General features: G+C 37.7%; 1 protein-coding gene across 2 annotated transcripts in view; it reads right to left on the reverse strand.

Annotated features, from left to right (window-relative positions):
- Nucleotides 1–26381, reverse strand: part of PDGFD (platelet derived growth factor D) — a 243077-nt gene that overhangs the window by 60365 nt on the left and 156331 nt on the right. Inside the window, exons 2-3 of one of the 2 annotated variants that reach the window (XM_033121540.1) lie at nucleotides 11918–12104; nucleotides 7867–8047 (exon numbers count right to left, since the gene is read on the reverse strand). In XM_033121540.1, coding sequence (XP_032977431.1) covers nucleotides 7867–8047; nucleotides 11918–12104 — 368 coding nt within the window. Of the gene's footprint in view, nucleotides 1–7866; nucleotides 8048–11917; nucleotides 12123–26381 lie in introns of both variants that reach the window. The other variant, XM_033121539.1, reaches the window with a different exon arrangement.

Below are 26381 nucleotides of genomic sequence, written 5' to 3' on the forward strand. Positions count from 1 at the left end.
AGTCATCACGATATTCTGAAATGCCTTGCTTTTCTTGATTTTGTGCCTTGATTTAGGCAACACCCTCTTCCCAGGGTGCTCTTCCCTCCCTGACTCAGTCCAATGAAGGGTAGTGAAATATGCACCCCAAAATATGCCACTTTAGAATAGGATTATTTTGAGCCGAAGGCAATTGAGAAGAAGCAGATATAGGAAAAGCTCTCTGCCCTTCCCCGAACTGCCTAGAAGCACATACATATGTAAAGATGTTACCCCTCCCCTCTCTACCAGGAAGGACAGAAGTTAATCACCAGACAACTCTAGACCCCTCTCAGCCTGGAGAGGCACCAGAGGAATCTGCGTAACAAACTTTACTAACTAATCCTTAGCTTTCATGAGTTCCCCCATATATTTATTTACCTTCCCAGAATTTGCTGCCCTAAAAATTCAAAGTCCTTTTCCTTTGTCTTGTCACTTCTCTAAAAATGTATTGTTCTTCTTTTAACATGTTATATAACCCAAGTTCTAACCAGTGCTTTGAGGTACTCATCACTGAGTGCTCCCAGGTGTATGGACGATGCAGGTGTTAATAAACTTCTGTTTGCTTTTGCCTTGTCAATCTGTTTTTTGTCAGTCTAATTTGCAGAGTCCCAGACAGACAACCTAAGGGGGTAAAGGAAAAAATACATTTTGTTCTTCCCTTAAACCAGCAATCCCCGTATTTGTGAGGCTAAATGTCCTTTGTTCTGTGCGCAGATATTTTATCACTGCAATTCACAGCATTTTATAATTGTTTGCCTTTCCACCTTACAAAACTATCATTTTCTTCTTATTATCCACAGTGTGCACTCAGAAATATCTGAATTTATGAGTGAACATAATTAGGTATAGATGTTTTTTATTGAGGTTCACATCTTCATAGCTTTTAAAGAAAGAAACATTGCTCTGTTTCAAGGATATCTTTAGTATGCAAGCCGTTTTCTAATGTAGGTAAATAGTTTTTTCCTTCATCTTTTCATTTTCTTGATCTACCAAAATATTAGTACATCGAAGAGCACAGTTATAGAAAAACGTTATATGTATATAAAGATGCACAGTTATTTAAAATCACTATATCTTCCTGATTTTCAAGGATAAAAGTTTACTTATAGCATGTCCGTATAATTAGATACTAGATAAACAGGGTACTGGACTGTCCAAGTGTCATTAAACAGCATCTCTCTCATGTGTAATGTGTTTACTTAGCGCGTGGGGAGTCATCTGCTCATATGATTCGCACATAGGGTTTATGAGGAAAATTAATTACAGTAGTAAGGTATTATTTCAAACGCATGCTTGTGTTGGAAAGGACGAGTCAACATGGCCGGGAACATTCCAAAAGTCAGAGAGCACGCAGAGTCAGTATGTGTGGGGTTCCTAACTGCATCTAAGGACTCAAGACATCATAAATGAGATTCAGGGGGCTCCCTGAAATTTTGCATCTATTTTAAATATATCAGTTTTCTTTGGAGAGGGTCCACCGCTTTTATATCTCACGGATAACCTGTATGTGTTAGCTCTGTGACCACGGACAAACTCATAACCTCTCTGGGTTCACTGTCTCATTTGTAAAGTTAGCTAACCTGTGTTCATTGCCTCATTTGTAAAATAAGAGGGTTGGCCTTGGCACTACATCTCTAAGATGTTGCAGCTCTAAATTCTATATAGTTTTTAAAAACCAATCTGTATACAATGCATAATTCAGGAGCAGCGGATTATTTATGATATGCCAGCCACTGCATTAAATACTTCACATCCACTGCCTCACACATCTAATCTTCATAGTAACCTACAGGGCGAGATACTGTATTTTTTATTATTTTTATTTTATAATATATTTGTCATCATCATCATCATCATCATCACGACTGTGGCTACCAAATTATAAGTACTATGATGGTAGGAACCTTGGCTGTTTTGTTCACTACTCTGTATCCAGTATTTATCATAATATATGGAACACATGGGCACTCAATAAAAAGTCTATTGAATAATGCATTGAAACAAATGCCTAACTAGCAAAAATGCTGAATTAGACAGGGCCAAATGATACTATCATTCCACCTCATTTTTTTTTTTTTGTCTCCTTTTACTCCCTTAATCCTTTTTTTACCTACCTCTTCGTCTTCTGTTCCCCAACCCCACCTGCTGCAACTTCCTCTTTATTCTCCTCACCCACTACCATTCGCTTCTAGACCTAGCCCCACCTGTTGTCAAATTATCCTTTGATCCTCCAGGGCTATATTAAATTTTGCTCTTAACTGTCTCATGAACGCTATTAAAGTTCTCATTATGTATTCAGGTTTTAGGAAAGCAATATGATAAAAATAACTGATTCACTACACCTTGCCAACAAGACTCCTAGTTCATCAAAATGGTTTCCGGAATTGGTGACATTTGAGAACATTTGTAAAATCTAAGTAAGAACACTTATCTACCCTTGCCTATAAAATGCTGCAACAATGAGACTCTCTTTTTAAGAATGTGTGCTTCAACCAATACCCATTGAAGAACCTAGGTTTGCCAACTTGGCAGCCTACTGTAACAACATTTACTTAGGGATTTTTGAGCATGGTTTTGCCTCTCTTGCTCTGCTCTCCTCCTGTCTGACCCTGACCATGTCCTTGGTTTTCTTTCTTTTCCACACTTTGTTTGATATCTTATTGATACTTTCTCAGTACCTGGCCCTCTGGTTTTCACTACCTGTCTCAGTCAGTATTGCAGGACTTGTGAGATAACCAAAATCGGCACGCGCTGAGAAGAGGATAAGAAATCTCCTTTCTCACTCTTGACTGAGCGAGGACGTAGGAACTGTTCTACTTCCCTTTCCTACATTTGCTTTATTCTAGCAGCCTAAATCCCAAGACACCAAAAGACATCCTTAAAGGAATGATATCTAATTTGGAAGTCAGGGTCTTAGCATTTGCTGTTCTTTCAGCTTTAAAATATTCTTCTCTCATAGCTTCACATGGGTGCCGCTTTCAATTCTTTCAGGTCTCAATTCAAATTTTACATGCACATATCTTCCTTTGCTCCCTAGCTGGAGTGAGCCCCTTCCTAGACACTCTTCTCTTTTATCTTCTTTCTAACTCTTATTAAACATCAAGTCATTTGTTTGTATAAAAATACTTACTAACCTATATACTTACTGTTTATCGTCTCTTTCCTCCCACTACTGAGTGAAATCCTGAGGGCAGAAAGTCTGTCTTTCTCTCATATCTCTCGGAACCCTGGATTGTGGCTGGTCTGGCCCACAGTAGGCACTTAATAATAATATTGCAGCTCTTGTAGCTCCCAAAAACTCCAGTCAGATGCATTTGGGAGGAAGAAACTGAGGTAAACAGATTCTTCTGGGAGGATCCCCACCCTGACCTTGACTGTCCTTGGCTCTAACTCAGTCCTGGCTGAAGGGGCTAGAACACCACTGGATGTTCAGAATGTTCAACAAGTTTGATCTGACTACGCAAATAAAGATGGAATGTTCACACATTTCACAGAGAAAGTGAATGTGGTCCTCCTGTACTCTAAAGCTTTTCTTTGAAAATTCAGTTTAGGGGAATTAACTACTCACCATTATTTTGTTTTTGATGATTTTGTTTCACCAACTGGTAAATTTTAGGGGAGCAAAATTAGAATCTGCAAAAGTTATAATTAGATATTATCTTATTCGACTCCTTGGTTCTAGTCCTCCTTTTTCTTCTCCATCTTATTCTATTTTACATAATTATTCATAATTCAAAACCATGATTCATGTAACATTTTAATCTCAATGGAAATCTTAACTGTACCGCTTGATGTTAATTCAAACTGAGGAGATATACAGTTAAGTAACTGGTCTGATAAAATTGTTTCTTTTTTATTTTACAAAGTATTTATAATGGATATTAGCAAATTTAAATTTGCTAATTGGTAAAAAGCAAGAAAGTTTTTGAGTAACTTTTAAATGTTTTAATTTATTTTTGAATAAAAAATGTACCTTCCATTGAACACACACACACACACACACACACACACACACACACACACTTTTTTATGTCTGCTACAATGTATAATAAAATGTTTTGACCTTGGATGAAGGAAGTGAATTATGGTCAGAGGTGTTTGTACGTGTGCACACATACACATTGACAACTGGATTTTTTTGTATAACACTGGCAAGTTCACTTATCACCTGGCATGTTAATAATAATACCAGTGATAATAACAATAAGAGCAGCAGATATTTTAGTAATTAAAAAGTTGTCCATACAGAGTGTTCTAAACAAAAGTTATCTAATGTAGTCCCCACATCTACTTAATATCAGGCAATATTATTACCATTTTACAGATGAAAAAACTGAACCCTTAGCCAGTAAGCAGCAGAGCTAAAATTCATACCCACGCTTTTCACTTCTATGTGCACCATCCACTGGAGCCTCATACTTAAAGACATTTTCCCAATAATCTACTTCATGTCTTCAAGAAAAGACCCATTCATTCATTCCTTAATAAACACGGTTTGAGGTGGGAGAAGCTAATTTATTTAGATAATCACATCTTGCTAACAAGTGTTTGATAATATTATCCATTCTGCTTAATTATGCCCTCTGAAAGTATCTGTTCTCCTCAATGAAGTGAAATTAGGAAAGAAGGCTGAGCAGGTGAGCAAGAAAATGAAATTATGCAAGTCTTATTATAAATCATATAATTCAACAAATGTACTATTTAGACATGTATAAGGCACTCTGTAAAATACGCACAGGAAAGAGAAACTTGTGCTATCCTCAAATAATTCATTACCATTTATCTGGGAGAGAGAGATATATACACAATTAGTGATGGTAAAGGTAGGATCATTATCACCATTATTTATTGTTAGTTTACTTTGTTAGATCTTAGGAGCTGTGCTCAGTATTTGTGATCATTTTAAAATCTCACACCAATTCCAATTATTATCCCTATTTTATAGACATAAAAGCAAAGGGTAAGGGACTTGTTCCATATCACAACATTAATTACTGGGGAAACCTCATTCAATCCAAAACGAGTTTACAGCAAATGCTGGTCCCACGTGGCTGCAATGCCTCGCCCTAGAGGAGACTGTGATAGGTGATGTAAAAAAGGCAGAGACTGAATTCCAAGCACATCAAACAAAATTGCAATATAAGACTCATTCTCAAACAAAAATAAGTGATCTTGATGTTATCTATTAGTCTCCTATACTTTGCTGGACTGAAAAATCAACTAATTCTGTTTTACATAATTACTCTGGACTTGGTATTCCAAAAACGTTATAAGCATGGACCATGTAGATTTGATTTGAGTGCAGGAGGCTCTTGTGGTCCTGGACACCTATTACAGCTCAGGGGAAGTCCTTGTACACTGGACAATCACTGAGGTAAGAAGAGAAATTCCATGGGAGGCACTGATGTAGAAAGGAAGAGATGGGAGGAAAGTGGTCTTGACCTGTCCAAATAGCTACCTGCCTTTTTCCAAGAGCACTTCAACTCCTCAAAAGCTATTACTGGTATAAGCCTCAAATTTCCCTAGCATCTCCTTGAAGTGGGGATTGCAAAACAGCTGGCTCCAACCCCAAGAGGTTTCGTGGACCTGTATAACATTTTACAAATCATGATTTACATTAACTTAAAGAAGGCTTGATATTTCTAATCTCATTTTCTACCTGTTAATTTATACCCGGCCCACTTTGAGTTTTAAGCCCAGTCTCTGTAGCATTTGGGTTTATAAACTCTGCTTTAAAGTCTCTCCAAGTAAAATTTAAACATGAATAAAATGATCTCCCCAATACATTGGTCAAGCCATAATGAACTTCTATCTACATCGAGCATGTATCAATGGAAGAATTTTATCAAAAAAACCACACAGAGCTGGAGTCTAGACACACCTGAAGGTTAAGCTCATTCTACATCTTGGAATTCAGCCACCAAAGCACTTTGGCCCTAATTGATCATATTTAGCGCCAGATGCCTATTAGGAAAGAGAGCCTGGAGCTATTCTCAATGAATGCAGACCAAGAGGCCAGTAGGGGAGACACAAAAAATGCTATAACTATCATTTCTAAGAAACACAATTGAATATACTGGTGGAGGTGAATGAGTGAGAGGAGTGATGTCAAAGAGTTTACATCCAAACTACAGAGGGTGCCCAGCCTTCCACTTAACGTTGGGTAGGAAATGAATGCAAAACACTTGAAACAGGAATACTAATCCATCCCTACATCCATGCCTGTACTGCCTTTTCTACAAAAAGAAATTAGTTTGTCTTAAAGACATTGTATCAGAAGGTGTTTCTAACTGACTTATGGACCATTCAATTTAACCATAACAAAAGCTTCACAAAAAGTATATATATTTGCACTAATAGCACTTCATGTTTTAAGGGGAAAATAAGGCCCTTCATTAAAGCTGTCCATCACCATTCCAACATGCCAAGCCTGCTTCGCCCATCAACAATCGAGAACAGATGCATCATTAAACACACTAAAAGGCAAAGAAATGTAGAAAGCACCGGTTCACACTTCAATTTTCATGCTGAGCAGCATTACATGAGTTTGCAATAATGTAAATCATGCTTGATGGGTTATTTTAAAATCAAAACTGGAACCAGTGTCTCCACATGCTATTTTTTCATTTATAATGTTCTGATGTAGAATTTCATTTAGTGTTTAATGATTCCCAATAATGCAAAACAAAACAAACAAACAAAAACATTAGTTTAAAAAAAGACAGATTTGTTCCTATTTTAAATTTAACTTGTAAGAGGAAAAAACACACAAATAGGTTGCATTTACCGTACTGAGTTCCAATTTTGGCATCTGCACTTTGGAAAGGGAGAGAAACAAACTGAACGAGAGTGAAAAATGTTGCTGGGAGAACAAAAGACAATAAGCTTTGTACAGTTGAAAGATTCAGGAATATTTAAGATAATGTATAGGCAAAATTATCCCATTGTCTCCCTGGGCTTAACCTCCCAGTACTTCTGTCTTATTACTCAGTTTTCTCATTTGTTACTGCTGTCTAATTGTTCATCATCTCTATCAGACTATATGCTCCAGGAGGTCAAGAATCCTGTCTGTCTTACTTACCTTTGTAACTACTACACCAATGAGAGTGTCTGACAATGAGCAGGAACTTTATATTTTATTAATGATTCACTGACTAAAGAAGTGACCGACATTTCTTGTGGCCCAATAAGTAGAATTAACTACAATGCCAATTTTGGCTCAAAAAGAGGTAGAACATTTTCTAACAGTCAGAACCATTTAAAATTGGAAGTGGGTGCTGAGGCGTTTAAGAAGAGATGATGCCACAAATAAACATGTGTGTAGTAAATAAGAATATAAGTCTTTGGTACTGACTTATACTTTATGGTCTTTAAGATGCTTGCTACCCCTGAGGTTCTATGATTGTAACGTAGACCCTTCCCAAATTTGAATGATAGTTAAAATCACTGGACTCTTTTCTGTGACTGGAATTATACAGGCAACTTTTTGAACCAAAGAGGTTCAACTCTCACAGACTTTTTTCTTAGGTATACATTTATCTTGCTTCAGTTGAATCAAAGATAGTATGGTATCTGCTTTATTATACTATTAATATTTTACTTTTTCTATGTTCTATGCATTCCTTCAAAATATATGGGCCCAAAAGTTGACTTTATAGATCCAAAATGGTATCCCTTCACTAAAGAAGGCGTTACCATTTTAGGCACAGGTAGGAACAAAGTATACCGAAGGGGATTAATAAAGTTCATTCATTCTCATACCACTGTATTTAATCATAGAAAATGATCTCTATACTTCATGAAACTAGTATCTTCTTTTAATCGTAGGGTGGTTAAGTTACTTACCACAAAAGAATAATAAATCTTGAATCCAGGTTTGGCCACAAAGTAGTCATCAGACTTGAACGTTATTTTAATTTGGTTTGTTCTTGATGTTATCCTTGGAGGAACTTCCTTGTATCCGCACCATCGTCCTCTAATAATGGTACTGGTTTCAGATATATCTTCAACTTCCACAAAATCATACCTAGCATCAATTTGACATAAACAAATTTTGCTTAGACTTTGAAATTCATACTTTCACTGAGGAATTAAGACTAACATACATTTCTTACGATCTACCAAATGAAATGAAAATTATAACCTACAGACATTTTAAAAGGAAAGCTAGCTTTCGTATTAGGTTTTCCAAATTCCAACTTCAAAAATCTATTCTAAAAGAACCTTTACACACAATGAGCCATGACTGTTCCCAAATCATCATTAATCAAAACAGGCTACTTTCTGAGCCTCTAATCTATACGGCTTTCCTGGAAAACCTAATAACTATAATCTACCATATTTTAGGAGATGTAGCTCTAATTATATGTACAAATATTTACTATATGAAATTTTTCAAACAAATTTCCACTTTGACTTAATTACCACATTCAGTGCTTTCGTAAAAAAAGATCTGTATCTGTATAGAATATAGAATCAGCACTTTCATTATACAAAATAAATGGTAAAATAAAATTAATTGCTAACTTTTCTTTTTGGAAACTGTCTTTTGGAAGGATAATAGCACAAATATGACTTTTGTCATAATGAACAGCATATGACTTGGGGAGGGATGTGTGCTAACCAATACTGGAAATATCTGGTCTGGTTAAACCAGGGTATGAATGAGCTAAAGACCAAAGGTTCACCTTTGGCGTTGATCAGAGAAACACAGAATGCCAGGATTAAAGAAGACAGGAAAGACCTCTTTAGATATGCTACCGGGGGTGCCAAAAAATGTATACACATTTTAAGAGATGTTATCTATGTATTACTTTTTGAAGTTGAATTGAATTACAGTCGCAGTGTATAGTATGATGTTGGCTCAAAAAATGGCATTAATCAAATGAATGCTAGCATCACCATGCAACAGGCATTATAGAGAAAATGGCGGAAGCACAGTTGCCATTCAAGGAGTACAAGACCATTTTGAAGTGGTATTTGAAATTCAAGAACGTTGTGGCAGTGACAGTGACAATGGAGGCGTAAGTATGCCACAGAACCTCCAACAGGCCTATCAGTTGCATGCATTTGTGATTAAGTTTGAGATGCAGGGTGCTGTGTATTATGTGCACAAGGGAAGATTCAGGAGGCCTTGCACAGCGAAGAGTCTGCTTCTTCTGCTAGATTGTTGGAACAGTTTACATGCTCACCACAGAAGTCTACCAAATAATGTTCACTGTAATCAGAGTGTCTGGGCACTGCTGGTAACCACTTTGAGCCGCTCTTGTAATTGCAGAAGTCAAACGTGACTTGTACGTATTTATCTTTTGTTATCGGTATATATTGAATATTACAATTTTAGTAGGTTTTTTTTTCCCTTTCTTAAAATGTGTATACATTTTTTTGGCCCCCTCTGTATATGACCATTTGATCCTTGAAGTCCATCCATACCATCCCACCTTTCCATTACATAGTAGGACACCTTCAATGACAGAGTCAACATCTAGGGACCATTTACTCTATTTTCAGACACCTAAGATCTTGAAACATTCTACTTGATGAGCTGAACTATCTGCCTTTCAGGTCTGGGCATCAGTGTCTCACTCTTCCCCTCTATCTCTCCCAAATGACTTCAGATGCTAAAGTCACAATGCAAATGATGAGCATTCAACTTGAACAGTGACCATAGTCTCACATCCATTTTATACTTTTCTGTCACAATTGTCAAAAGTAATCAGCATGAGAAATGTCACATCTGAATATGAAGAAAATCCAATATGGCTTTACTTGTGCTCCCCAGGCACCTTAGAGCTCTTACTGCATTGGGCACAGTAATCTAAGGAATAGATGAACAAAATTGGGACTAAATTTTAACAGTGATTTATGTGGTCCTTTTGTCCTTTGCCTCAGTTTCCTTATGAGCAGAATAAGCAGGTTTATACAATTTAACTAGCTGGATATCTCTTGGGTGTTGTGTAAATTAATTACTTAATGTTTATATGGTGCTTGGAAGTTATAAAGTACTAACAAAGAATCATTACTGAAGCAATAAAATATTGCAATGTAAACATCAAGGAGGCTTTGGAACAGATGGTAGGAAATCAGTTGCATTTTATTTTATACACAATGTGTGTAAATTATATTTACTGCACAAAGCAGGAGTATACTTAAAACTGTTAATAACACAAGAGGTAATTTTTGTTTTTTAAAATCACAACATCAGTGTCAATTTTCCTCTGGATCTGATGTCAAGAGAGCACCACTGTGTTTCTTAGGGAGAGTTCTGAGGTAATTCTCTGATCTGAGTCTTTCTCTTTTTCTTTCCCCCTCGCCCCCCCTTACTCCTCTGCCTCTTTGCATCAATTTTGAGAAACAACTAGATTTTCTGTAGGGCTGGAAAAAAACAAACAAGCCCATCCTAACTTCCTCATCTATTTTCAAGGACAGGATGCCGGAAGGGCTCGCTCACTACCAGAATCAAATTCCCTGTTCAGTAATGGAGGCCTGTCTTATCCTTCCACGTCAGCATTTTTAACAATCTTTTAATAATGTTGTGTTTTGTTTTCTTTCACTATTCTTTTTTCCTTTTTCCAGCATAGAAAATTAGTTCTCCCTTTCAAGTTGAAAAGACAGAAGATCTACCCCTGTTTATTCTCTTTATAAATACTGACTGGCTCTTCCTCCACGGACTCATCTATTTTCTGGCATACATTGCTCTCAATGGTTCGAGGAAGTAATAGTCACTGCTATTATTCTTGAAAAAATAGCAACATAATACAAGCTGTCAGCATAATAAACATGCAACAAAGGATGGCTAAGTTTGAGGCATCCTCTTTTTATTACCATGTTTCCCTGAAAATAAGACTGGGTCTTATATTAATTTTTGCTCCAAAAAATACATTAGGGCGTACTTTCAGGGGATGTCTTATTTTTTCATGTACAACGATCTATGGTTATTCAAATACAGTCATGTCATCTTCTGGAACATCATCATAATGTACTAAATGCGTCCGTATGACTGACGATCTTAACTGGGGCTTATTTTCGGGGTAGGTCTTATTTTCAGGGAAACGCAGTATTCAAAGGAAAATAAACCTGCTGGAGGGCTTTAACAGTTCAGTAGTTCACTAGCAATGCAGAACAAGTGTGTGTAGCTAAGTACTGTGAAAGGAAAAAGAAAATCCTCCCTAAATCTTATACATGCTAATTGAGTGAACAAGATGCTGTGAGCAGACACTTCAAAGAACAACAGCCAGGCCTTTCTCAGATGAATACACTAAAAAGGAAGATTATCAAGCATGGTTTTCCTCTAATGCTGACTCAGAAACCACAGGAAACAGACCATCTGAGGAGCACACAGACCCTGGAGTTGCTTTCTCTTCCTTCTTACACATACCTGAGGCCTTAAAACTATGATTTCAGGGGAAGGCCCTGAAATGGCCAGTCCTTGCTTTCACCCTCTCCCAGCACTGGGGGACCATCACTGTGCATGGGTCACAGCAGCCTGGGTTACAGTTCCTGGAACCACGCAGGGTGGCCATTCTTTAAGCCCATGGTGGTCTTGGACCAGAGCCACAAGACTGCTACAGGTGACCCGGGATTATGGGACGTATACATCTGCTCACAAAGGCTGTTCTAGGACTGGCCAAGGCAGGGGACTCCAGATTCTCTTCTCCTCTGGGGGTCATGCAGCCTGGCTCTGACAGGTGTGAAAGTGAGTTTCTGTGAGTCAGCCGGGTTCCTAGGCCCCTTGCAGCATAAGTTGGAGTTCCTAGGCTCCAACTTATGTTGCCTGCTAGGACTGACATGAAGGATTTTTTAAAAAGAAGTGGTGCATCTTGAGAGGAAAGTTTTTAAATTCCTCTTATTTTCACCTTGGAAGAGTCCTCTAAAATGAGTTTTCTTCTCCACTTACCTACAGATATCATTTTCTGCTTCCTCTAATCCAAACTGATTGTCAAAGACTAACTGTATCCTTGTTTTCTCCTGGGAATGGAGCCTCCATGTCAGAAGCAGGTTCCTGGGATAGCTGTTTGGGAAGCGGGGACTCTGCACGTGGCCATTTCCTGTCACCTGGATGGTTTCGTCTCTTCGGTACAAGTCTGTGAGGTGATTGCTCTCTGTTAGTAGTCACAACTTGTAGAAATTAGTATGTTGCTCCAATTACAGGAAAGTAAAAAAAGAACAGTTTAAAACACATCACATTTCAAATTACTTCTTGATTGTGTTTAAAAACATAGGGCCGGCCAAATGGTAGCCTTCTAGTTAAACAAATAACATATATATTTCTTCTATTGTCTCCTACCTCCCAAAATTCTTCACACATTTAGACTTGATGCCTAATACTTTGAATTAGGTTGGTGCAAAAGTAATTGTGGTTTACAAGGTTAAAAATAAGTGCAAAAACTGCAAGTACTTTGGCACCAACCTAATATTTTGGAGGCTGTCTTAACATCATTTTGATAAGCAAAAACTAATAATTATCTCAGAACTCAGGTTACTTTTGATCGGAATTAAAATAAGCAAATAATTTCAAGCAGTTCATCCTTCTTTTCAATGTAATATAATAAAATTTTTTTACACGGACAGTATAATAGTATATCTTCAGTGATTAGCACAGGAGGTACATACTCAATAAATATTGCGGAATGAATGAACAAATGAGTGAAAAATGAATTAGAAGAATCTAAGGGTGTTTAATAACTATATATTTTATATTCAAGTGACATTTTCCAGTGGTTTGTCCATCATAAAAAAGTCACAATTCTTTGTCTTAGTTTTTGGTGACTTAAAATAGGTCTAATTCATATTCTATTTTCTTTGTGTTATATACTAAAGAGTTTGTCTGGTTTTGTTCTGGGTTCCTGAGAGGAAACTTCTAAACCCTTAGAATTTTCCAAGCAATAGAAGGGCTCTTATTCATGGTTGGACTTGGGGACCATACCTGAGTTTACGCGAATAAGGTGACTCACTGTAGGCCCCTAAGTTGTTTCAGGATGGGTGCTGGCCACAACAGAAAGACCATGTGATTAAAGGGTTAGGTCTCTGAGCCTGCTATCAGCCTGACAGCACAACATCCCTGGAGATAAAGGGGCATTGGCGATTGAGTCCAATCAGACTGCCAGTGATTCAGTCGACTCTGCCTACAAACTGAAACCCCAATAAACACTCTGGTCACTGGGGCTTGAGTAAGCTTCCTGGTTGCTGATAAACATTGATGTGACGGGAGAGTGACCTTTCCTGAGGAAAGGAAAGTTTCATACTTGAGACCCTCCCAGACCTTGCTTGCCCTATGTGTTTATTTGTCTGGTCTTGATTTGTACCCTTTATAGAAAAACTGTTGTTGTAACTATAGAGCGTTCTTGAATTCCGTGAGTTGTTCTAGCAAAGTTTTCACCCTGAGGGGAACCTTAAATCTGTAGCCAGTTGGTCAGAAGCGTGGGTAGTCTGGGAACCCCCAAACTTGTAGCTGGCATCGGTAGAGCAGTCTTGTAGGGACTGTGCCTTCAACTTGTGAAATACGACTTACTTAACTCTCAGTAGTTTCTACTAGAACTACATTGCACAGTGGATCCGTTTTTCATTTCTCCCAACATCCAAAGTTCTTTTCACTTTAGATTTTGGCTTTTTAGGCCCCCTCATAAGCAGATCTCCAGCCACAGTCTATTTGTGTTCTTCTGCAGCGACTTCACTTTGGGCCTATAATTCAGTGAGCCTGGTCAGGAAGGCTTAAATTGCTGGTGGAAACCACTGAAAGTTGGGGCTGCTGAGGGTGGCTCTTAAAGTTTCCAAAATAAGAAGAGGGTGAACAAAGAAACAGCATGTGAAATCTAAAATCTTTTCCCCCTTTTACAAACATTCTTATTCACATGGAATTTTCAACTATTTTTTTCCCCCACTCATTCTGTGTTTAATGTGTGGTGGTTGTCCAGTGAAACTTTGTGTGGGAGAGAAAGTTCTAGGAAGAGCAAAAGTGGCTGAAGGATGTCACACTCCCTGCCTGCAGACTAGAGCACTGCCTCTGCAGTTACATCACTTCCAGCCAGCTCGGCTAAAGTCAACCTCCTCGGTGTCACCGATAGCTTTTCCAGCTGACCTTTTTCTTTTCCCGTGACCTCGTGCTGAATATGTAGCTATGAAAATTACTTGTCTGCTTATTTTGTCATAAGGGGCTTTTAGTAAATGAGTAAAGGCTGTTTGTTAGGAAGACTGATGTGAGCTATCAACCAGTCAGTCAACAATCATTTATTAAGCACAGATTCTAAACAATACAGTAATTTCAACACTTCTATCACTTGAGTATTACTGTCATAGTTTTTGCCATATTTTCTTATCTTGAGTACTGTTATTTATTTAATATTTCTCTGAAGTAACATTTTTAATCAAAAGCATACCTATTCTAAAAGTTTGTATCAATGATATAAATAGCAACTAGATACTATTTGCAATGAATAGAAAGTAACTATAAATCTAAATACCGTTTTTCCCTGAAAATAAGACCTAGCCAGACAATCTGCTCTAATGCATCTTTTCTTTTTTTTTCAATTCTCTACTTTTACTGTTTTTTTTGTTGGTTTGTTTGTTTGTTTTTAATTGGGGAATCTTGGGGAACAGTGTGTTTCTCCAGGCCCATCAGCTCCAAGGCGTTGTCCTTCAAACTAGTTGTGGAGGGCGCAGCTCAGCTCCAAGTCCAATTGCCATCTTCAATCTTTAGTTGCAGGGGGCGCAGCCCACTATCCCACGTGGGAATTGAATGGGTAACCTTGTTGTTGAGAGCTCGCACTCTAACCAATTGAGCCATCCAGCTGCCCCCTCTAATGCATCTTTTGAAGCAAAAATTAATATAAGACCCAGTCTTATTTTACTATAATATAAGACCAGGTATAATATAATATAATACAATATAATATAATACCAGGTATTATATTAACTTTTGCTTCAAAAGATGCATTAGAGCTGATTGTCTGGCTAGGGGAAACATGGTATATAACTATTAAATTTTAAAATATCCATATCAGGTGTACATATTTATCATTTGTAAACTACGAGGATTGGGTGGCACATTTTCTCTTTGGTCTCTTTTAGGGGTAATAATCAATGGATTTATTTTATTTTATTTTGTTTTATTATTTTATTTTATATTTTTATTGTTCCAGATGCCATGTTAGATTCGCATATAATTTAATAATGTTTAAAGAACAGTTCCTGCCTTTGTTGACCTGAAAACCAAAGTCAGTGCATACCACACGAGTATAAAGGATGCACAAAGGAACATTGAGTGCTGAGTGTGAATGGTGGATTGGAGGCAGGGAGATCTACAGGGCCAGCATGGTGAACACAAGGTCTACGCACGGGATCGCAGTAGGAGGACTGTTTCGAGCAGAGTCCAAGGGGCCCCCAGTACGACATATGGGAGGCCACAGACTTTAAAGGCAAACTCTGTAAATATGTGAAAGCCAGGCAAAAGTCACTGCACTTGATGTGGGTAGAAACAGGGAACCTCTGGAAAAGGTAAAAGACTTCTTGAAAGAAAAGATTAGTCTGTTGGTGCTATGAAAAATGAACTAGAGGGAGAGCAGCTGCAGTGGGGATGTCTCCTAGCAGGTACAGTCGCCACCCCCTTCTCTGCAGGGCATATGTTCCATAGCCCCCAGTGCATGCCTGAAACAGTGGACAGCACCCAACTCTATAGATACTATGCTTTTTTCTATACATACATACTTGTGGCAAAGTTTAATTTATAAATTAGGCACAGTAAGAGATCAACAACAACAATAATTAAACAGAACAATTATAACAATATACGGTGATAAAAGTTATGTAAATGTGGTCACTTGTTTCAGGAGATCTCCTGATGAAGTCTTTGTATATGAGGTGTGATCAACTCCCGTGACTGTTTAAAGAAAAAAATATATATATATATTACAGTAAAAGACACATTGCCATTAAGCCCCCTCAAAACACTCTCCTTCACTTTGAATACACTTATCTCATCATTCTTGCCACTTTCTGAAGCAGTTCCGGAAGTCCTCTTTTGTGAGTGTCTTAGGTGCGCTGTCTTGAAGTCCTGAATCATTTTGACTTTGGGGAAGAGCCAGAAGTTGCAGGGTGCCCGATCCAGTGAATAAGGTGGATGAGGACACACCGTAATGTTTTTGTTTGACAGAAATGGCCGTATATCAGAAGTGATGTGTGACACAGAGCCTTTCCGTTGTGATCACAAAATACGGTGGATGCTGCTGCCGAGTGCCATCCAACGCAAAAGCAGGGATCTTCAATACGGGAAGTGGTGCATCTAGCCTTAGTGACAGTGTGTGACAAGTTTCAATTTGTTCAGTGCCGTCAGTTGGGTGTGAGCTACAGTTGAGAGATGGTGTGTTTTAAAGTGTGCCACAAATTATCCTCCATTATGACAATGCTCCCTGTCATACACCGCTTCTGGTATACGGCAATTTCTGTCAAATCAAAACATGACGGTGTGTCTTCATCCACCTTATTCACTGAATATGGCACAGTGCGACTTCTGGCTCTTCCCCAAAGTCAAAATGACCATGAAAGGTAAATTTTTTTAATCAATTCAGGACATGGAGGCAGCCATGAGAGCGTAACTAAAGACACTCAGGAAAGAAGATTTCCAGAACTGCTTCAGAAAGTGGCAAGAATGATGGGATAAGTGTGTTCAAAGCGAGGGAAAATATTTTGAGGGGGATTAATGGCAATGAGTCTTTACCACAATAAATTTTGTTTTATAAACACTCACCATATTGTTTGATCACACCTCGTATACTCAAATGCTATCTGGTGCTACATGTTGCCATTAATCATAACACATTTTCTATTCATGTCTTCCACCCACAACTTTAATGCCTCTCCTATCTTAGCTAAGCACTTATCATGCACTGTGGCCATAAGTTTCACGGTTTGAGGTACGACAGCAAAACTATCACAAATTTCTTTCTCCTTCCTCACAGATAGAAGATTCGGTCTTCCTGTAGCTCTTAGCAACCTCAGTATACAGCTCTTTCTTATTAAGTAGAGGACTTTGAGCTTTTTATTTAAAGGAAGCACTTTAAGGCTTCGTGGCATATCTGAATTGCCAGCATCACTACTCTTGCACTTCAGGGCCATTTTTTAAGTAAAATAAAGGTATTCAAACACAAGCACTGTGATACCTTGACAGTCGTTCTGATAACCAATATGGCTACTAAGTGACTGATGGGCGGGGAGTGTCTACAGCATGGACATGGAGCAGGACTTGGGAGATTGCATCATGCTACGCAGAACATGGGCACTTGTAGAGATATCTGTAAGTAGGAAAGGGGCTTCTTCTTCTTTTTTCCCCCCAGACCATCATTAAAGACAAGATTGTCTTAAAAGTACTAACTCTGCTTATAAATGAAAGACCAATTATATTTTTAAGAAAGCTGTGGTGGGGTAGGTAGGAGAGGCTCTCCTAGTTTGATTAAGACAAAACTTGTTTCCAGTTTTATGAAGTTACCACAGACCTACGCTGTACTATATTGAATTGGATGCCAAACAAACAAACCACAAGTTTTCTGATTTATTTTCCCTGCAAAACAAAACACTGCCAAAATCTACATATAGTATACAAGCTAAGTATGAATAACAACACTTTTATACTGCTTATTTTGTGCAAGGCATTGTTCTAAGCACTTGCACGTTTAATTTACAGAATCTAAATTCCTTATTACATATGACCTTCTGTGTGTGTGTGTATGTGTGTGTGTGTCCATATATACGTATAAAAACTCACTGAGGTAGATATCATTATCACCATTTGACAGATGAAGATTTTGAGGCACAGAGAGGTCAAGTAACTTACTCAAGTCACAGAGTTAGTAAAGGGTGGAGTTAGAATACAAACCCAGGCAATCTGGTCCCAGGGCTAATGCTCTTAGCTACTGTTCAATAGAAGGTATTTATTTTTAGTTTGAATATTGCTAGAGGAAATTTTAGATTCTTTGCTAGCTGTAATCTACTTTGACTTTTGAATCACATCGTTAACATATAATTTACAACTTCATGTCAACTCAGTGCTAGTCTTAGCAGAAGTACTATGATGAATTATAGATTCAGAGAGCAATCAACCTATCAGGTTAAACCTGAGATAACTACCAAGTATTTTATATAAAGTCACATTCCTGAACGAAGCATTTGAGTATACGTGTTCCAACAATAGCAAACATTTATGGAGCAATTGTTATGTGTCAGACACTCCAATAAGTAGTTTAAATACTCTACTTCATTTAGTCCTTACAATAACCCTATGCAATTAGTAATATCACAGTTTTGCAAAGGAAGCTCAGAGAGTTTAAGAAACCTGTGACCTCAGGGCATAAAGCTAGTGGTGGAATCAAGATTTGTCCCTGAGCAGTTTTTCTTTACAGCACACACTTTCAACTAGATGACTGCACTAGCTGTTAAACCACAAAAATATGATATCGAATTTCCCTGAAAATAAGACCGGGTTTTATATTAATTTTTGCTCCAAAAGACGCATTAGGGCGTATTTTCAGGGGATATCTTATTTTTTCATGTACAACAATTTACATTTATTCATGTACAACAATCTACATTTATTCAATTATTCATGTACAAAAATCTACATCAATTCAAATAAAGTCATGTCATCTTCTTTTGGAACGTGCTTATAACTCTCCAAATCCCGAATTCTGCATTAAATTTCTTGCGACTCCATTTCCTGTAGAACCATTGGCCCCAATCTCTCATGTCCAGCAATAGAGCTCTCCTTAAATCAGCACTTCTTGTCCATGTAGCCTGATCATAGTGCATTGGCAACACAGCTGTCAGTGATTTTATCCCATGAATTCTTCATCTGAGTCACGACCTCTTGCAGGCTAGGCTTCACAAAGTTTCCACGCTGATTTCTCTCCATTCTATTTTCAGTGGAATCATTGATTTCCATGTGCAAATGGTCCTTGAAGGCTCGTTTACTGCAATATCAAGAGTCTGGAAATAGGCACTCATTCCTGTGGGAATCATTTGATCTATTCTTCTCTCTGCAAGGAAGTTCTTCATGTTTTTAGCATGGTGAGTGCTGGCTGAATCCCAGACTAGCAGACCTCTCTGGCCACCTCACAAAACAAGTGACAGCATTAAAATGACTCACTTCCTTATAACTGTTTGTATGCCTCAGGTTTTTTCGGTTTCAAGAACATAAATGCCTGAAACATGTTCAACCTTCTCTTTCTTGCCCTTAGTGATGATTAGAGGTGGGGCTTTCTTTTCATCCACATGAATTGCCGAAGTACAGGTAACACATGCAATTTCATAACTAGTGAAGGGAATGTAGATTGATGAGGCACCCCTGTGATCAATTGTCATTCGAGATTCTTGGCAGATAAACACCGAAGTTTCATCCATAGCAACCATGTTGGAGAGTTAGTATTTAGAAAAGTCAATGCCATCAACAAAGGACTTGAAGGCAAGTGCACATTTAATAACTTCAGTATCTTCCACCTGTACAGTATTGTCGATCTTCTCAGAGACATTTCATATCACTGAAGGAAGCCATCCAACCAGAGTTGTAATGCTTTGAATTCTTCTGGGGATATTTCTAACTGATACCATTGCAAGGGCACATGCTTGAATATCAGCCCTGCGCAGAACTAAAACCTTTGCTTTCCTGTCAGCTATCCATTCACAGATAATGTCTTCCAGCTCAAGAAATAATGGTTGCTGACCTGATTCACACTTGCTCTTCTTAGCATTTCCCTCGTCCACCTGTTGACTGAAGTTATCGTACTCTGCTCACCATTTTCAGACCATTCGGAGATTCAACTTCTTCTCTTTGCAGAAAGCTGTACGATTCTTGCCCTGGGAGTCCTCCATGATTCCTTTCTTACTTGATGGAATAGCTCTTTCGTTTTGCAATCATCTTGTCTGGGGGGTCAAAATATTATTCCCTTTAAATCTACTATTAAATCAAGTGTTAATTGAAGACTTACGAGACAGGAGTGGTAACAAAAATGATAACAGTTGAGAATGATGGTCCACACAAAAGCGATGAAAAATTGCAGGCACCAAAATTCAGAAAACGTTTCTTTATTTCACATGAGTGCATTAAGTTCATCCCTTATAACACACGACATGTTGAATTATAAAGATTCATATTAGACACAACCACATCTGTTCATTATCAAGTGTGCACATTATTTATGCATTGTGTCTGTACTCCGACTGGTCATTTGGCAATAAGTCTCAAGTTCATCTGTTTACATATGCGTTTACCTCTTGTCCAAAGGCGCCCGCTTGGGTATTTACAAATACTTAATTATAATTTATATTATCATTTATTTTAAGTATTAATGTCAATAGTATTATTTATTTATATTTAATTATATAGTAATAGTATTATTTTATAATTCAATACACCTGTTGTGTGTTGCAACAGACGTCCTAAATGCGTCCATCTGGCTGACGATCTTAACAAAGGCTTATTTTTGGGGTAGGGCTTATATTATGAGTATCCTGAAAAATCAGGCTAGGGCTTATTTTCTGGTTATGTCTTTTTTCGGGGAAATATAGTATATATCATTTTTCATTGAATTTCTCTATATATTTATATAGCAAGAATATAAGTTCTTATTCTGCATTTTAATACAGAAGGCAGTTTATATGCTCAAAAACTCTGAGGTATTCATTTAAATAAAAAAAAAGCCAATTAAAATATTTTAAAAAGAGAGAGAGAACAAAAGGGAGACGTCATAAAAATCGCCACGTGAGGTGAGCCTCTTGAAATCTCCCCTGGAATTTACAACAAATTGAACAACTATAACTCCACAAAGGACTCCCTGCGCAGCAGACAGGCAAGACTAAGAGGTGCACTACTGCAATCATCTAAAAGTGGGCAAATTGCATGACTGGGGGTGAGGGAAGGAAGAAGTGCAGAGATGGGGCCACCTGCGCATAGGATACAGAACTAGTTCAGTGCTCCGAGCTCGCTGCATTCCAGAACTACTACAGCTGCGGGTAAGGGAAGAACGTGGACTGCTAGGGCTCCGCTTATGGCCCACGGGGCTGAGGGGACAGCATGTAACATGGCTAAATACAACGCTCATGGCAGAGATCTTGGAGCAAAGACTAGGGGAAGAAGGCTGAAAATGGTGGTTTAAGCCCTCACTGCTGAGCCGAGAATGGAAGCCTTAGGCACTGAGCCTAGTTGCCTCCTCCCTACCCACCCAGAGCTTGCCCTGCCCCCACCTGCCCAGTGCTAGAAGTGGAACAGTAGTAGAGTCAGATCAAAATAACAGAATATTTGAAGTTCTGAGAACTGTAGTCCACAGACACGGACTTGCAGCCCAACTAGTTCCAGCAAAGGGGAGGGAGCCGTGGAAGCAGGACTGACTATGGTGGTGGTTGCCACGATTGTTCTGAGCCACCTCTCACAACACACCCCGCCCCTGTCCCCACCTATCTGGGAGGATCCCTGCAGAAGTAAACAGAGCTGCTGAAACACAAGAAACACAAGGCTTCTGAATCCGGTGCAGGAAGAGTTTTGGAACTTCAAAAGCTCTCTGCATCCCCCCATGGAGGTGGTGACCTATGACCCAGGTGAACTGTTCACAGAGAAGAAGCCCACCTTCCAGGGAATCCCCCTATTGTGTGAGAAGCCGGAATAGTGCAGAGAAAATACAACACTGCAGTGTGAGAGACAATAAAAGGCTGCAATCTGAGAGAAAATAAAACATTCCACCGACACCTACTGGAAAACAAAAGAAAGACCTCTTTCTATCAACTTGTTGCAGAACCCACTCCTGTACACATCTAGGAAGAGAAATAATAAATCATTAACAGCCATGAATAACGAAGATAACAAGATAGCTCAGAAAGAAAATGACAAGTCTCCAGAAAATGAACTTAAAGACATGGCAATATGTGACTTAAATGACAGAGATTTCAAGATTGCAGTTCTTAAAAAACTCAACGAGGTGCAAGAAAACAGAGACAGGCAGTTTAATGAACTCAGAAACACAATCAAAGAACAAAATGAACATTTTACCAAAGAGATTGAAATTTTAAAAAAGAACCAGATAGAATTTCTGGACATTAAGAACTCAGTTAAAGAAATGAAGAATGAAAAAGCCAGCTTACGTAGTAGAGTTGACTAGATGGAGGAAAGACTCAGTGACATTGAAGATAGAAATCTGGAAATGACATGGATGGAAGAAGAAAGAGATTTGAGACCTAAAAGAAATGAAAGAACTCTACAAGAACATTCTGACTCTATCAGAAAGAGCAATATAAGAATAATGGGCACACCAGAAGGAGAAGAAAGAGAAAAGGGAACAGAGAATACATTCAAACAAATAGTCAACGAGAACTTCCCAAACTTGTAGAAAGAACTGGATCCTCGAATCCAAGAAGCCAATAGAACACCTAATTACCTCAACCCCAACAGGCCTTCTCCAACACACATTGTATTGAAACTGTCAAAAATTAATGACAAAGAAAGATTCCTCAAGGCAGCCAGGGAAAAGAAGACGGTAACCTACAAAGGAAAGCCCATTGGATTATCATCAGATTTTTTTTAGCAGAAACTCTACAAGCCAGGAGGGAGTGGAACCAAATATTCAAACTATTAAAAGAGAAAAATTATAAACCAAGAATAATACATCCAGCAAACATATCCTTTAGATATGAAGGAGAAATAAAGACCTTTCCAGGTAATTTTCTACCACATGACCTGCACTACAAGAAATACTGAAGGAGGCTATTTGACCAGCATAAATAGCGATAATTTGTGGCACCCAAAACATAAAATGGGGGAGAATAAAGGCCTCAACCGGAATATGGGAATGGAGAAAGTAAGCATGCTGAAGAAAATGGAATACTCTAAATATGAAACTTTTTTTTACACAAACTTAATGGTAATCACTCAAAAAAAAAAAAAAATCCCGACCTGAAATATATTCTGTAATAAAAGAAGAAACACAGGGAAAAATTATAGAATACCACCACACAGAAATAACAGACAAGAACGAAAAAACAAAGAAAGAATGGAGACACAGTCTTACCAGAAAACCAAAGACAGAATGACAGGAAAGCCTCACATATCAATAATCACCCTAAATGTAAATGGACTGAACTCACCAATAAAAAGGCACAGAGTAGCAGATTGGATCAAAAAACTAAACCCAACCATATCCTGCCTCCAAGAGACACATCTCAGCTACAAGGACAAACATAGACTCAAAGTGAAAGGGTGGAAATTGATACTCCAAGCAAATGGTATCCAGAGAAAATCAGATGTAGCCATACTGATATCAGATGAAACAGACTTCAGGATAAAAAAGATGGATATTTCATAATGATAAAGGGGACTACATAACAAGAAAACATAATGGTCATCAGTATTTATGCCCCCAATCAGGGAGGACCAAAATATACCAAGCAACTACTAATGGAATTAAAGGGAGAAATTGACCAAAACACAATTATAGTAGGGGACCTAAATTCATTATTGACAGCTCTGGATAGATCATCCAAACAGAAAATAAATAAAGAAATAGCAACCCTAAATGACACATTAGATGAAATGGACATAATTGACATATATAGAGCACTTCATCCTAAAACATCAGACTATACATTTCTTTTCTAGTGTACATGAAACATTCTCAAGGATAGACCTTATATTGGGACATAAAACTAGCCTCAGCAAATTTAAGAAGATTGAGCATACCAAGCATATTCTCTGATCACAATCCTTTGAAAGTGGATTATCAACTGCAAAAAGAAAGCAGTAAAACCACAAATATGTGGAGATTAAATAACATACTTCGAAAAACGACCGGGTCATAGAAGAAATAAGAGGAGAGATCAAAACACATAGAAACAAATGAGAATGAAAATACATCCTACCAAAATTTTTGGGATGCAGTGAAAGCAGTTTTAAGAGGGAAATTCATATCATTACAGGCCTATCTCAAGAAACAAGAAAAATCCCAGATGAACAACCTCATGTTACACCTTAAAGAACTTGAAAAAGAAGAAAAAATGAAACCCAGGGTCAGTAGATCAAAGGAAATAATAATCAGAGCAGCACTAAATGAAATAGAGAACAAAAAGACAGTAGAAAAAATTAATATGACAAAGAGCTGGTTCTTTGAAAAGATTAATAAAATTGACAAACCATTGGCTATACTCACTAAGATAAAAAGAGAAAAGACACTAATAAATAAAATCAGAAATGAAAGAGGGGAAGTTATAACAATGCCACACAAATACAAAGGATCATCCAAGATTACTACGAAGGACTCTATGCCACCAAATTCAGTAACCTAGAAGAAATGGACAAGTTCTTAGAAACATATAGCATTCCTAGGCTGAATCAAGAAGAATTGGAAAATCTAAACAGACTGATCACCAGTAAGGAAATTGAGTCAGTCATCCGAAACCTTCCCAAAAGCAAAAGTCCGGGACCAGATGGCTTCATTAGTGAATTCTACCAAACCTTCGAAGAGGATCTAATACCAATCCTGCTCAAACTCTTCCAAAAAATTGAAGAAGAGACAATACTCCCTAACTCATTTTATAAGGCCAACTTTACCCTGATATCAAAACCCGGTAAGGACAACACAAAAAAAGAAAACTACCGACCAATATCTCTGATGAATACAGATGCAAAAATCCTAAACAAAATTCTAGCAAATCCAATGCAACAATGCATTAAAAAGATTATACATCACGACCAAGTGGGGTTCATCCCAGAGGCACAAGCATGGTTCAACCTATTCATTTCCATCAATGTGATACATCACATAAACAAAAGAAAGGACTAAAATCATATATCAATTGATGCAGAAAAAGCGTTTGACAAGATACAATATCCATTTATGATTAAAACACTTAATAAAACAGGTACAGAAGGAAAATACCTTAACATCATAAAGGCCTTATATGACAAACCCTCAGTTAATATCATAATTAATGGTGAAAAACTGAAGCCTTTTGCTCTATGTTCAGGAACACTACAGGGCTGTCCCCTACCACCTCTGCTTTTCAACATAGTGTTAGAAGTCCTCGTCAGAGCAATCAGACAAGAGAAAGAAATAAAAGGCATCCAAATTGGGAATGAAGAAGTTAAAGTGTCACTCTTTGCAGATGACATTATGCTATATATAGAAAACCCTGAAGACTCCACCAAAAGGTTTTAGAAACAATCAATGAATACAGTAAAGTTGCCGGCTACAAAATCAACGTACAAAAGTCCATTGCATTCCTATACTAACAATGAATTTCAGAAAAAAGAAATTAAAAAAAAATAATTCCTTTTGCAATTGCAACAAAAATAATAAAATACCTAAGAATAAACTTAACCAAGGATGTGAAAGACTTATATGCTGAAAACTATAACACATTTTTAAATGAAATTGAAGAAGACACAAAGAAATGGAAAGACATTCCATGCTCATGGATTGGAAGAATCAACATAGTTAAAATGGCCATATTACCCAAACCAATATACAGATTTAATGCAATCCCCATCAAAATCCCAATGGCATTTTTCAAAGACATAGAATAAAAATTCATCAGATTTGTATGGAACCACAAAAGACCCCGAATAGCCAAAGCAATCCTAAGAAAAAAGAACAATGCTGAAGGTATCACATTTCCTGATTTTAGCTTGTACTACAGGGCAACAATAATCAAAACAGCATGGTATTGGCAGAAAAACACAGACCAATAGAATAGAATTGAGATCCCAGAAATAAACCCACATAAATTTGGATGGATAATTTTTGACAAAGAAACCAAAAACACACAATGGAGAAAAGACAGCCTCTTCAATAAATGGTGGTGGCAGAATTGGAAAGCAATGTGCAAAATAATGAAACTGGACTGCTATCTATCACCATGTACCAAAACTAATTCAAAATGGATCAAACACCTAAGCGTAACCTGAAACAATAAACTGCATAGAAGAAAACATAGGTACTAAACTTATGGACCATGGGTTCAAAGAGCATTTTATTAATTTGACCCCAAAGGCAAGAGAAGAAAAAGCTAAAATGAATGAATGGGACTACATGAAACTTAAAAGCTTCTGCACAGCAAAAGAAACCATCGACAAAATAAAGAGGCAACCAACTGAATGGGAGAAGATTTTTGCAAACAGTGCCTCTGATAAGGGGCTAATATCCAAAACATACAAGGAACTCATACAACACAACAACAAAAAAACAAAGAACCCAATTAAAAAATGGGCAGAGGACCTGAAGAGACATTTCTCCAAAGAGGACACACAAATGGCAAATAGACATGAAAACATGCTCAACATCACTAATCATCAGAGAAATGCAAATAAAAACCACAATGAGATATCACCTCACCCC

This window comes from Rhinolophus ferrumequinum, chromosome 11, assembly GCF_004115265.2.
Source record: "Rhinolophus ferrumequinum isolate MPI-CBG mRhiFer1 chromosome 11, mRhiFer1_v1.p, whole genome shotgun sequence".
In the NCBI taxonomy this organism is placed as follows: Eukaryota; Metazoa; Chordata; class Mammalia; order Chiroptera; family Rhinolophidae; genus Rhinolophus; species Rhinolophus ferrumequinum.